We start from the raw sequence: 14159 nt of genomic DNA, 5'->3' as shown, positions 1-14159 counted from the left end.
ATGTGAAAAGCAGGATGACGCTCTAATGCAGCTGAACACTCGCCATGTGCTCGTTCATAGACATTCAGTCTATTTTATGATCACACACTGTTTCCTCAAAGATCTCGGCCTCTGAGTGGACTACGAGCTTAAGCTAGGTGTCATTGGAAAGGCACCATTCTCAGTTTTGCATGGATATATTAAGTTTATATTTTATTTTATTCAAAATATGTAATATATCGAAAATCCTTTAATATGTATAATTGTACATCATAATCGCAGTGTGGTGCTCATTTTTGACACAGAGGTTTTCAGGTCTTATTTTATGTAATATAAATGCAAAAGTAATGGAGTTCTGTGAAAAGTTCAGATTTAAGCTTTCAAATAGTACCACAAATAACTATTTACAGGGACTTATTGCACACTGCTAGCCCCGTCCACTGGACCCACTGATGGGACTTTGAATGAATACTTTCCCCTTGAAATGTTGCTGTGTAAACAGTAACAAAGGTGTTGTTTACGGCTTTATTTGATAAATTCCCTCTTTCTCAAAGAAATGAAACACATTTAACACATTGTAAGCAGAATATCTATAGAATTATGCACACTTTTTTTGGTCGTAACCAAATAGACCCAAACACTTCAATTAAAAAAGCACAAAAAAGAAGGTCCCCATAATGGCACATTCAAGCCTATTATATGCATATCATAATGTTACTTGTAGTCCAAGGTGTTGTGGAATATGTTGTTTTATGCACCTAAAACAAGATGAACTGCCATTGAAAAAGCAGCACAGGTACACATATCCCACCTAAATCCTTAATCAGATTGTATTAATCACTCTTTAAAACCATCATACTATAAATATTGCTATGGAGAACATCTTCTATAATCCAGTGCATCATTGGCTCTCCCCGAGTGTGGGGTTAGTGCGTAACAAAGCCCCTAGAGTCAACAATTAAACAACCCCCCTTTTCAAAAACAACTCGATATATATCACACACCCATGTGAACAGACAGAAATGAATCTGGATTGCATATCAACTAAAAATGATCAGACAAGCTTCATTTCTTCACGTTCACATCTGCTTTAAACTAAAGGGAGGTTGAGCAGTCATAATCAAACATAAGGGCTACATTTCATATTAAATGGTCAGAGGAATGTATAGTGTGTTTTCACTGGCTGCTGCTCAGGCTTCACTGCTGCTCTCATAGATGTCGTCTTCCACCAGTGCGATGACCTGCTCAAACTTGTGCTGCAGCTGCGTGTGTCGAGCGGTAGGGTTCGAGTCCAGCGCCATCAGCACCTGAGATGATGAGAAATGGATCAGCATACATCAGATTTGAAAACATATTTATGAGCTTTTTAAAGGCTTCAGGCCAGGCCAGTAAACGTGTAATCTTAGTGGGGAAAACGAGAGTGAATGCGATTGGAATGATGCTGGCTGGACTCGTTTGGACTTGTTTATCAAATTCACTCGTCCAGTGTCATCTATATCCAGTGTATCCACATTGGTTGGCAAAGTAATGATTTGAGATTCATTTGCCAAAAATCAGATTTTTGTTGCCTGCCTCAACAAAGCTTTAATGTGGTACGATCAGTTGCACTACCCAACGCCACAGCTCCAAAAAGTTCTCTGCTCACATGTTCTCTGACCTTAATGAAAAAGTGAACCCAAAACAATCTGGCTGCTTCACACATGCTGAACATTAACAATAATAAGCATTACAGTTTGTCTGCCCACATTTGAGAACTCTTTCATGTCAGACAGCCTCTAATCAAAGAGCAGCGACCGGTACAGAATGAGCCAATCACACGAGCTGCAATCAGTACATTTCACTGTGCTGTTTCTGACCCGCTGGGCTCAGCTCACAGTGAAAGAATGGACCTTAAAATCAGAGCAGGACATCTGAGTGGAGAACGCTCAGTCACACACACACACAAACAAACACTCACAGGAACATGACATGCTCACAGGTGAATGCCGACAGACTTCAGGAGACACTCAGTGATTGAGTTTGCACACAAATATTCAGATTTTAATCAGAATATGCTCATATTAAGACTACAAAAGAGAAGTCTTAATTTTTTGAAATCTGAAGACAGTTGGCATATAGCTGTATTCATGAGAATTTCTGGTCACATTTATAATATTCACTGTAATAGAATTTTGATTAATGTCCGTGGTTACTATTACATTTTATTGATGAAATTACATTATAATAGACAGTTGTGAAAAGTCAAGATAATGAAGTTTTGGAGAGAAACCCTGTGTCCTCGTGCGTAGACGTTACATTTTGGCATCTCTATAGGCTATGCTTATTTATTTATTTTTTAAACCAAATGATCTCAGTTCAGGAGACTCTAGGCTGTCATTAAAGGATTCAACTTTTAGCGTACAGAGTAAAGTGACAAAACAACATGGGCTGGGCGATAGGACGATGTAATCGGATATCGACGATGTCTTACAAAGATCCCTATGTCGAATAAGACAATGATCAACAATATCGGGAAATGGCAAAAAAATGGATCTGGGAAGTCGCCAAATGTATTATACAGTGGCCAGGATGTGAAACTAGCCAAATACAATGAGGCTGAATCCAGTTTGTGAGCTCTTCGTCCAAATGTATTTCATCCGTGGGTAATTTTACTCATCTACCAGCAACAGTGGGTGAACTGTAAGACGTCTCGTGGAACAGGCACATGTAAACAGTTATCACTGTTTTTGTTTCATTTGTCTGAAAACTGTTTGCAAGAATAACATAATCTATGAGAATGCTGCAAAACATCTCAGGAGGTGCTGTGAGTTTAGTTCGCTTTAATTCCACGAACCAGTTCATGGTTAACATGCATTGTGAACGCAACTCTGCAGGTTCAATAATATATTCAGGTATCTTTGTATTAAAGAAACAAAGACGAAAATGATTAAATCATAAAGTAATACAATATAATTGAGTTCTATTTTCTTTTCTTTAGGCAGCATAAACTGTATTATCAATCACAATCGATAAGAACACACATTTGGCAGCATTATTTTGGGAACACAAAGGAATATATTAGGCGTATTTATAATTATTATTATTGTCTTTACATGTATAATTAATCTGTAGGCTATTAGTAATATTCCACCTGTTGTCATTGACGGATACTTGCGTGATGGAGATTGATCACTTTTTTATTTTAATTGTTTGTTTGTTTTTCCTTTAAAGTGTCATTTGAATTTAGAAATGTCTTTTGTTTTTATGTTTTAATAAATAAATTAAATTTATAAAGCAAAATCATAAATTCAATGACCCTCGGCAGGGGGGTTGACAATATTTTTTAAGGCGATTGTCACTTATATATTTTATACATATCGCCTAGCACTAGTGCAATCTCAACCGAGTTTGTCTTTTGGAGAAACGGCAACACAACTACATCTGATAAGAGAACAGCCAAAGTTTTCACATTAAAACCTGTTTGAGTCAAAAGAGTTTCTAGTTTCATACAATACGTCATTTAAAAAATTGTATCGATTTATCTCGAAATGGCAAGCTGTGTAACACAATGAACTAACTTTCCATAAAAATCCTTTATTCACTGTGTATCATCACACTGAGATGGGTTCATCCAAAAGCTGATAAATGTGTCTTTCAGAGGCTTTATATGTAGTTAGAATGAAAATAAGGTGCATTTCGAACTGTTCTGAGACCAGTGCAGACAGACAGCACACTGGAGATTAAGTCATTCACTAAATAGGGAGCAATAGGTCTCTATGCAGTTAAGTGCGTTCACTCCTAAAATCTGATCAAAGTTCAGTTTCAGGCTGCAGATAATGTTTGAATCACTCAACATGTTTGACGCACATGGGACAATGATCATCAGTACATAGATTCACCATTTATAATGGATCATTTTATTTAATTCATGTTTTAAATTATTCCACATAAATCATTTTATTTTTGAAATATATGTACCCTAAATAATGGCATTTTAAGTTGTTAACGTAACTGAAGTATTTCCAGAAGAGAATAGCAGGTAAACATCATGCATGTCTTACTTTATTAGGAATATGCTGATTACAGGAATATTCCAATTCCTGACAGGCATTTACAATCTTAAAATAAAGACTTGACTGGATATGAGGTCAGAAATCTGAAAATGATGTACATGTAAATGTGGTCAGTGTCTCGTCTCAATCTCTGCAACAAATATAATAAAATGTTTGAATAAAAAGGTGACTCACCTGATTGCGATATCTCTTGGCATATTTGTAGACTTCAGTTAAGGCCAGGTTTGTGTTGAACTCATTCCTGTATTTCTGTAGGACATGAGCAGTACAAAATACATTTATTCAATGAGATTTTTTCAAGCCAGACAACAGATTTTATATTTGCTTGATATTTCACGTACAGCTCTTCAAATGTTTAATACATGAGTAGCATGATGCATCTAAACACACATTAAAAATGCATCTCAAGGCCCTGTGACCTATTCCATTCCACTGCACTGCAGTACAAATATACAAATATAAATATAATTACTCTTGCGTTGTGCACCATCTTTATTTTTCACTGAGTTAGTCATAGTGCATTATGGGATTGTCTTCCTTGTGAATGATACTGGATTTGGCCCAAAAAAAGTCTCTTATAAACTTTTGGAACAGCCTTCATTTTGGGAGTGTGCCTATGTAGAGGTCAACGAGACATGACAAACCACAGGGTTTCAGGCCAGGTTTGGGTCGGTTTATAATTAATAAAATAAATAAATGTATTATAAATATTTGTATAATATATATTTAATATAATATAGACTACATTTACTTATTATTCGTATTTATTGATTTATAATTTTTTATTTGTTTCATGCACTCACTCATGTGCAAACAGAGGGGTTAGGGGCTGTTCAAACTGAAAATGATTTTGTGTGCATCTGCACTGTTTTTCAGATATTTAAATGTGTGCTGCAGACATGTCTCGCTGTTTGTTCATCGTCAAGCGCAGGACTGCCACATCTATTACACACTGTGTAAAGCTCAAAAGACCTTCAATTTTTAAACTTGTATCTTTAGACACCTGCGTTCTGCTTCATTCATTTTGCCACAAGGTTCACAGAGATTTGACATTACAATATTACACATGATTCCAGATTGTTCTTCACCCAGCAAAGTTTCAGTGCTTGATAAACGGTAAGCCATCGTTTGTTCCTTTTGCTCTGGTGTGCTATTGGGCCTCCGTGACTTATGCACATTTACTGATACTTTATAAAGAGAGATTTCGGGTTCGGGCTTCAACATGTCCGTGCTGACCTCTCCACCTGACACCTTAAAATGGCATTTTATTGGTGACTGAAATGTAACTGTTAATGTGGAAGTTGAACAGAAAGTGTGCGTTCAGCTCACCCGTGACTCCTCTGCGAGGTGAGCGTTCATTTCCTGTTCGCTGAGCGGTGACATCTCCTGAATCTGTTTATAATAGCACTGCACTCTCCTCTTATACTCCGGGATCTCTTTGGCATACAGCAACTTATTGGTGGGAGAATCCTGAAAAAAAGACGAAAAGAATTATAGACGCAAAGATCACATTAACAGTTGATATGTATCTTTTTGACCTTATCCTGTGTTTGATTATTAGGATCATTCCCACATCTGTGTTTTTGTTACAGGATACTATTTGTTGACCTCAAAAAATAAACTTAAATGGTTTTCTTCATTTCTGTTCTGAGACATGCATACTGGATCCTCTGAGCACACTCCCTGCTGAACCACTCCCTGTCTGACTCTATTTGTCCTCTGGCCTCTGGCCTCTGTCCTTTGACCTCATCTACTTCTTTCTGCAGTTCACCCAGCTTACACACTCATATGATTCATACTCATAACCTGCCTGTATAAGAACAGGTCAGAAGTAGCAATAAATGAATGCCAACTAAAGCCCTCATCAGCCAAACATTTATTATTCATGTTCACACATGAGGACATGTGAGGATGTTGGCTAACAGACAACCACACATCCCAGAGGGTCACACAAGTATGTTTATGAGTTGGGACATTGATGTAGTGCTGGTCAAGGGTTATGTCACAGATTAAACCAGTGGTCATCTGATATATCTATACTTATGGACATAAAGGTTTGACGCCAGAAGTAGCATAGAATCTGTGAAAATGTCAATGTTGGTTCAAGGGTTAAACTTTTTATTTAGTGGTGGATTTACTGAAAATAAACAAAAGAGACATAGTGACACACTTAGACCCAGGCTTATGTGTGTAAAAATGTGCAAATGTGATAGCACAAAACGTCTGAACTGATCTACATAGAGAAAACATAGAGCACAGCCAACTGTGTAGTCCAACTGACTCTTATGTAGGCATGCGAACGTATAACATTTTCATGTCATGATAATAGCTGAAGCTTTTATCACGGTATTGAATTACATTACAAAAACAGGTTGAACGATAAACAAGCTTTACTGTCATTCTCTTTATAACAGGATGGGATAACCTGAAATCATTGATATCACAATAAAAGTGGTAACACATTCAGATAAAGGCTACAGAGTGTGTGTGTGTGTGTGTGTGTGTGTGTGTGTGTGTGTGTGTGTGTGTGTGCTCTTACTTTGCCCAGCTGCAGGTCAGAGAGTGAGCACGCGTCTATGAAAGCTTGAGCGATGACGGACAGACACGCGTCCATGTGATCCGTCTTATCGATATCAAACACAAACTGAGGGTTCTTCAGGATGTTCACCCAGAAGCGCAGAGGCAAACTGCACAGAGATACAGAGATCAAACATCATTTCATCATTCCACTAAACATCTGTGAGCGTACAAATACCTGTTTGTCTTCCAGATGTGAAGCGTGTCAGGATCTGTGATGCCGCGTTTATCCGCCTGTTCTTCTAGAAAGTCAAAGAAGTATTTGACAGCTAATGGTGGTTTCTCTGGAGGAATACTGAGGATGGCTTGGAAAAGATCATCTAGAAACTTCTGAAGTGTTCCCTGAAGAATAACACATAAAATGCAGTTACAACCTGTGTTTCTTGCACCAGAAACAGGCAATTGTTTTTCCACTGCTGAGTTGAGTGTTACCTTAGTAGACAGCAGGCGTGTCAGGTATATCTCAGGTAAGACTTTCTTCCTGTGACTCTGTCTGTGTGTCTTTCTGCTATCTGTCGGCTCATCATGCGGCAGCACCTACAGTCACATCACCATAAACCACAGCATGAACAAATCTAATTATGAGTAATGTTCCAAATGAATGATCTAGCAATTTAATGGAATTTTCTGCATGTACTTTCATAAAAAAAAATCAATTACACCACCAGAAATTAACTAGCTAGTCACGGCTGTTTCCTTAGTAGTTGTAGGCCCTGACCAATGGTGCCTCTTTAGCAGACATCTGTAGAACACCCAATACCTTTACGAGATTCTTAAATCTCCGGGTTGAGCCGGTTTCATCCTGTGTGTTGTCAGGTACGAACAGGTAACCAGGTGTACCACTTGAGTACAGAGCCTTCCCCTCCCGGAGGGGAACACGTGCGCTTTTTCACCCCCAGCCGAGTTCACAAGACTGTGGACCATGGATGTCCTTTCTCCTAACCCTGTGGCAGGCGAATGCAGTGGAGAAGTTTTATGCCGGCCCAGTGTGTGTGCTATTAGGCCCTGTAATGTGGTAGGTGCTCCACATGCGCTGGTTACCCGTGAGTAACCCTGTGTGATGTATCTTCCGTGGTACGGTTTCCCCGTTGGTAGACCTTGTCTTCCTTGGGCAGAGTTCCCTCTACCACCGGTCGCCGTGTTTTTAGAGCTCCGTCCCCTCCGGGTAGGACCTACCACGGGGACTTCCTCAACATGCGATACTGCCGGTCAGTAAGTCCATATGACGTATTTCCACACAATTACCTCCCCTTCGGGCAGGATGTGGTCTCCACGGAGTCTTTCCCCTTGGGAAAGGACACCCCCCCCCCCCTCCCCGATGTGTACACTTATGGCCCCAGCTGAATGATTTCCACATTTTGGGGAGAAAAAAGAAGAGAATAGGCCACGGCTGGTGTGGCCTGTCCACATTATGGGCAGTCAGCTTGTCCCCGAGGTGTGGGGGACCGTACAACGCTCGTGGAGCATTAAGGGAGGTTACTACATCGACACAACGCCGAGTGAGTGACAGATAGGGAATGTCTTGGTTACTATCTTAAATTCTATTCCAATACTGAACTACCCACAAAACCTGAATGAGTGGTTGCGAGCCAGCTCTTTTTATACCCGTATATCCGGGGGAGTGGCATGCAAATTCCACTAGCCAATTCCCATTGGCCTTTTCTCAAAGATCAGGGGTGTTTGGGGCTCCCAAGTGCAACCACTAGTGTCACTACATCGACACAACATTTCGTTCCCTCCATCGGGGAACAGAGGTTACAACAGTAACCAAGAGGATTTCGGTCATGAATGACTCAAAATAATGACTCACTCATTGCACAAGACGCTCTTTTATCACACCTAGTGACATTTTCAGAAGTGGTCATTATACTAATCAATTAATGAAACTGAACATATTTGTGACACAGAAGCAAGCCAAAACCAAGTGCCCTTTGTTTTTGCAGCTAATTCTGCACAATTCTGCAGTTCATTTGCTATACTTGAATAATTCAAATGGCTGGTTTCATTCTACTTTGTGTTTGAGACAGCCTCAAGTAGCTTATTGCTTTAAAGGAATATTCCAGGTTCAATACAAGTGAGCTCAATCGACAGCATTTGTGGCATAATATTGATCACCACAAACAAAAATGTCAACTCGTCCCTACTTTTCTTTAAAAAAAGCACAAATGTGTGTTCCAGTGAGACACTTATGGACTTCTTTAATGGAAGTCAATGGGGTTTAATCTGTAAACATTAAAATACTCACTGATTCAGAAGTATAGACACAAGATGTAAACAATATTTGTGTTAACATGATTTTATTGTGATAAAATCACTTACCAACCATATCTGTGGAAAGATAGAGACAATTTTAAAACTTTGTTGCCTTGGCAATGTCAACAAACCCTAAAACTCTAAAACGACTGTAAAAATGACCATATAAACAACTTTACAGCTCAAATAATACATGAGTTTTAACAGAAGAATGAATGTAAGTGCTTTTATAAAATTATAAGCTTCACATTTCTGCCTTTAAAACCTCCAAAAATGACCCCCATTGACCTCCATAGTAAGTGTCTCACTGGAACACACATTTGTGCTTTTTGTAAAGAAAAGGAGGTAAGAGTTTATGAATTAATTTTTTTGGTAATCAACATTATGCTTCGAATGCTGTTTTCTTCAAATGCTAAATCAAGTATATTAACTCTTGATTAATGATTCTTAAGTATATTTTATTATGTTTTAGTATGATCTAATGTGTGTGAGACTTCCAGCACACTTACCAGATGAACATATTTCTCCGTGTCAAGATCTTTAACTGTTAATGATCAAAGAGAACTTCATTAGCCAGAACAAAATGACTTACGAACACCTCAAGATCGAGAGCGTTGTGCTGAAATGTAAGGGACGAGCGTGTGATGCTCATTACCTCTGCCAAGCGTGTTTTCTCTCTGATCTTTCATGCTCATGGCCAGAGATGCTCCATCTGGAATCTGCGAGAGACAGGTCAACAGGTCAAAGGTCATCAGTGTAATGGGCAATGAGCTTCATTGAGCAAAACACACACACACCTGATAGTGGAAAATGGTGTTGAGTTTTTTTCTGCCATCCTGCATTAAAGACGTGTTGTCCAGATCTTGTAGTATTTTACTGCTGCGACCCTCTGGAAACCATTCTACACAACAGAGACACGACATGTAATGTACAACTGTCCATAAAGGGCACAAATCAATCATACAACTGAGACTCAAACAAGAAACTGCATCAACATAACTGACTATAAGGTTCATTCTCTATATGTGATGTATTTTTTGACCATGAGGGGGAAAAACTCTTATTACATTATAAACATGGATTGAAACTGCCCGCAGGAGGATTATATTCAAAGTTTAGCTGCATATATTGACAATATATTTTTAAAGACAGGGCTGTCGCGCTTACTTTTTAGGTGTTGGCACTGGGTGCTTGTGAAGTAAAAAAAAAAAATATTACTAAATAATTGTATTTTTGTGCATTTTACTACAATATACTATGAAAATGTATTAACACAGAGAACAGTGCGAAAGTGATTAATTGTTTTAATGATTTTATTAATTATTTATTACTATATTTACTACTACAATTAACTACTACTACTTTTTGATTTAATATAATTTTTTATGACATTATATTCAGTAATTATATATTCGTATTACTATAAATATGCATTAAAAGATAAACCATGGTGCTGCAACAAACTCATAATTTCCTGCTATGTAATAATAATAAAAAAATCAACAATACTTTCATTTGAAAAATTTTATCAACATATTAACTGTAATGGTTTAAGAATGGACCACTGAAAAACCCAAATCCTTCCATTTCCATGGAAATCCAGCAACGACATCCTCACAGATTTTGAGGGGAGAATAATATCTCACGTTTTCATTGATCAGCACACAGCACAGAACGAACATTCCCGTAACCCTAACCACAACACATCGTTCACTTTAAGCGTTCCAGATGTGGCAAAAGCAAAGCAGACATCAAACAGTTTGTAATGGTATTTGTGGACACTTAGGGTTATATTTCATCATTGCATATCAGAATATTTCATCGCAATTGTCTCTCACACTCTCGTCCTGTTTTAAGGCATTTTGAATCACTTTGCTATATGAGGAGTGTTTTCCCATAATCCCCATTACTGTCCGTACTAGATGAAATTCTATCATAAACAAATGCCACCCTCTTGATTGAGATGTGTTAAATAAATCCTCTTTTCTCTTTCTTGCTTGTTCCCAGTATTGTTTCCACCCTGCTAACTGTTACTAATGGCAGCTTTAACAAATGAATGCAACATGACATCAATTCTCTGCCGTAAAACATTTCAAGCTAAATAAAACTATAAACCTTACAAGTCTCAACACTTCTCGTGGTTTATCATCATATCCTGCTTGTCCCACTCATACACATTTCACACTGTTAGGCAACATTTAATGGAAAATGAAATAGATATTAAAACGTTGAAATATGAAACAATTGTGTATTGGATTAAAGATCAAGATCAGCCATTAACCCAATCAATAAGACCCCATTTACACGTGGTATTTTGATGTGTTTTCGGTGATCGGATCACATGTGGTCAGTACTAAATACGGGTCTAAACGGTGTCTAAAACCTTTTGTGATCAATCACAAAAAATACATGCGAATGTGGTCAAAACGCATATGACCGCATCACATTTGAGGTGTAAATGCTAATTTGTACTGTCTGTTTCCTGGCAACAGCAAAGCACCTTTTCTGGATCAAATCTAATCCAAACAACTTTTCATCCAGCATGAACAAACATCGTATCCAAAGAATGACCCAAATGTAACAAGCAATCAATGAGCCAAGCAATGAACAGCCGTTTCGTTGAGTGATTATTTACCCAGCTCAACATCCTCCTCGCGGGGCCATTGGGAAAAGGGAAGGTTCTTGTAAAAAGCTTCCAGTATCTTCTCCTTCACCTGACAGATCGTGTCTGTGTTCATCACACGCACACTCACAGAGTCCATCCCAAAACCTTGAAACGACACGTTAATGTTCTGGAACACACATACAAGAGGCCAGATGTCAACTCATCGCTTAGCACCTTCAGTAATGGGAAACTGAATTAAACTGCTTTGAACTGAACTGCACAGAATTACGTGCAATACAGATTTTTTTTGTTTTTTGGTTAAAATATCCAAACATCCTTAAAACGAGATCAATTTACTTAAAAAGCTAAATTGTAAAATAATACGACTTGATTTCAGAGAATACGACTTGATTTCATAATCTGTTCCAAAATCTAGTGATCGTCCTCTGGAGGAAGCATTTTAAGGCATCACTGGTTTGCTCCTGACACCTGTTCCAAAAGGTAGGTACCTTAATTATCCTGCCTGCTAAGATATCTAATTCTAAGTTAGCATGGTATGTATCCCAGAATGATGTGATAAGCTTGGTGAAAAAGAAATCCAAGATGGCGGACGAAGCGAGAGACATTTTGATAAAAAATATACTTATAGTATAATCCATTCAATACTGAAAATGATTGATCGAAATTAGTTTAAACAATTAAATACTGACTCTTTTACCCAAAGTATGGGTTCTGTGTATATGTATGCTCATTAGAGTATCGCATCATTCCTCTCGCATCACTTGAATTCAGTTGCGAGTGTCCTATCCTCTGCACGAGGAGCACTATTTGAACGATGCGCGGAGCTCCTGCCTATGAAGAGCGTTTCAAAGGATCTAGGATGCTGCTATAGAAGACAACTGCCTATGTAGGAAGAAGACAGCGAGGGGCTCACTAAGTTTAGGAACAGACCCAATATACAGTATCAAATAAAGTTTGTTTTTTCATCCTATTAGCAAATAGCTTTTTCTTGTTTTAAGCATAAACCACACAAATAGATTTATGTTTAAAACAAGATGAACAAACTTGATTCAAGATTCTCTGGTAAATCTTGTTTTAAAGATTTTTAGATATTAATTTTTGTTGTTGTTGTTGTTGTTGTTGTTTTGCAGTGTATCCACTTAACTTCAGCATCATCAGTGCCAGTCAATCAAAAGGACAAACCTGTGGTTTGGCCTCAATGTTTTCTCTCAGGAGCCACTCCTCGTTGAGTGTGTAGCGCGCCTTTCCTGTGATGGCGTCGGTCGAGCCCTTGTTGATCTGCTGTTTGATGGCACATAGCAGCAGGAAGAACGGTTCACCTACCGTCTCCTAATGGAGCGACAACAAAAACAGTTTATGAACGCTGGCAATGCTCGTGGAGTCAATGTATTTGAGCGATCATAAGCAACTCCCCTGAGGCTAAATCCAGCTTCAAACTGGTTGAGAGCTGCACAAAGCTCATTTCGGTAGTTATGGTGCATTCACGTCATGTCGGAATTACCGTGATTATGAGATTCAGACCTGTAAAAAGCGTTCAAGCCTTCATAGAACTCTTAATTACAAGATGTAAACCCTATGACAGTCATGAGATCATGTTGAAAGAACCAATATGACAGCGGCTTCATCAGTCATAGTTATATATTTCTGTTTCACATGCCATTATATTACTTGGAAAATATCTTTGTTTATAAATATTTTGCAAGATCATAAAGAGGTGAATTACTTTGGTGTTGCCATAGTGACAAATTACTTTCATGGTCCCAAATCATCAATAGCTCTGAGTTGCCATCTTGTATTTACAGTAATTCCAATACAGTGTGAGCATTTATCAGCTGGACTACCAGTTAGAGATATCAAGGTCAATCTAGTCTCAGTGTCAGACGGCACCTCCCACAGTCCATTCATTAACAGTCTGATGAATATTGTATACAAACAATTACTCTGATCTTCAAATCTGTGAAAAAAAATGATTTTACGCAATTTCCTGCAACGCATGCATTAACTTCACAGATTGTCAAATATATTCAATCATCATATGTGGCGCGCAGATGCAGAATTGCCTTACATCGCTCATTAAGGATTAGTTTCAAATTAATCATCTACTTATAAAAAGAACAGAAAGACTGGTTATATTGCTATAGCAAAAATAAACACAAACCTCTCAAGATCCCTTGGAAACCTAAAGATAGCAAAATAATATTGGGTGCTTTTTCTGGCACAGTTCCGAGCGGCACAAAAGTTTGCCATTGTGCATTGAATGTCTGATGAATGGCAGCTTTCTGGATGCCCTATTAGTTATGCACACGCTTAAACAATATCATTGTTTTCAACACGATGTTAAACCGGCACAAAATTAAACAGGTTGAACACAAGATCATTTGTATAATTTTTATTCAAGATGGTGTAATGGTAAGATATCTTGACACATAAGAATAGGTTCCCCTTCTGTCACTAACTCGACATTGTGACGAATGAAGTGACACAAGGGGTGTTCCTGGGATGCCAAATGTACATCTGAACCTGAGAAAAGGCCAATGTCAAGTTGGCAGACAGAATTTGCATGCCCCGTCCCGGACATACGGGTATAAATGGAAGCGGGGTAGCGAGTGCCAGCCAGTTTTCTTCAGAGCCGAACGGTTGTGCAACAGCAAGCTGACTTCACCACTGTTACA

General features: G+C 38.4%; 1 protein-coding gene across 1 annotated transcript in view; it reads right to left on the bottom strand.

Annotated features, from left to right (window-relative positions):
* Positions 1-273: 273 nt before the first annotated feature.
* The window catches only part of LOC127630935 (plexin-D1-like), a 150480-nt gene continuing 136594 nt past the window's right edge, over positions 274-14159 (bottom strand). The window contains exons 26-36 of the mRNA XM_052108824.1: positions 12670-12816; positions 11497-11653; positions 9659-9762; positions 9517-9580; positions 9371-9405; positions 7041-7145; positions 6787-6950; positions 6571-6718; positions 5361-5501; positions 4206-4280; positions 274-1286 (exon numbers count right to left, since the gene is read on the bottom strand). Of these exons, the coding sequence (XP_051964784.1) occupies positions 1170-1286; positions 4206-4280; positions 5361-5501; positions 6571-6718; positions 6787-6950; positions 7041-7145; positions 9371-9405; positions 9517-9580; positions 9659-9762; positions 11497-11653; positions 12670-12816 (1257 nt within the window). The 3' untranslated portion in view covers positions 274-1169. The remainder of the gene's footprint in view (positions 1287-4205; positions 4281-5360; positions 5502-6570; positions 6719-6786; positions 6951-7040; positions 7146-9370; positions 9406-9516; positions 9581-9658; positions 9763-11496; positions 11654-12669; positions 12817-14159) is intronic.

This window comes from Xyrauchen texanus, chromosome 37, assembly GCF_025860055.1.
Source record: "Xyrauchen texanus isolate HMW12.3.18 chromosome 37, RBS_HiC_50CHRs, whole genome shotgun sequence".
Classification (NCBI taxonomy): domain Eukaryota; kingdom Metazoa; phylum Chordata; class Actinopteri; order Cypriniformes; family Catostomidae; genus Xyrauchen; species Xyrauchen texanus.
This window is presented reverse-complemented; position numbering and strand designations above follow the sequence as displayed.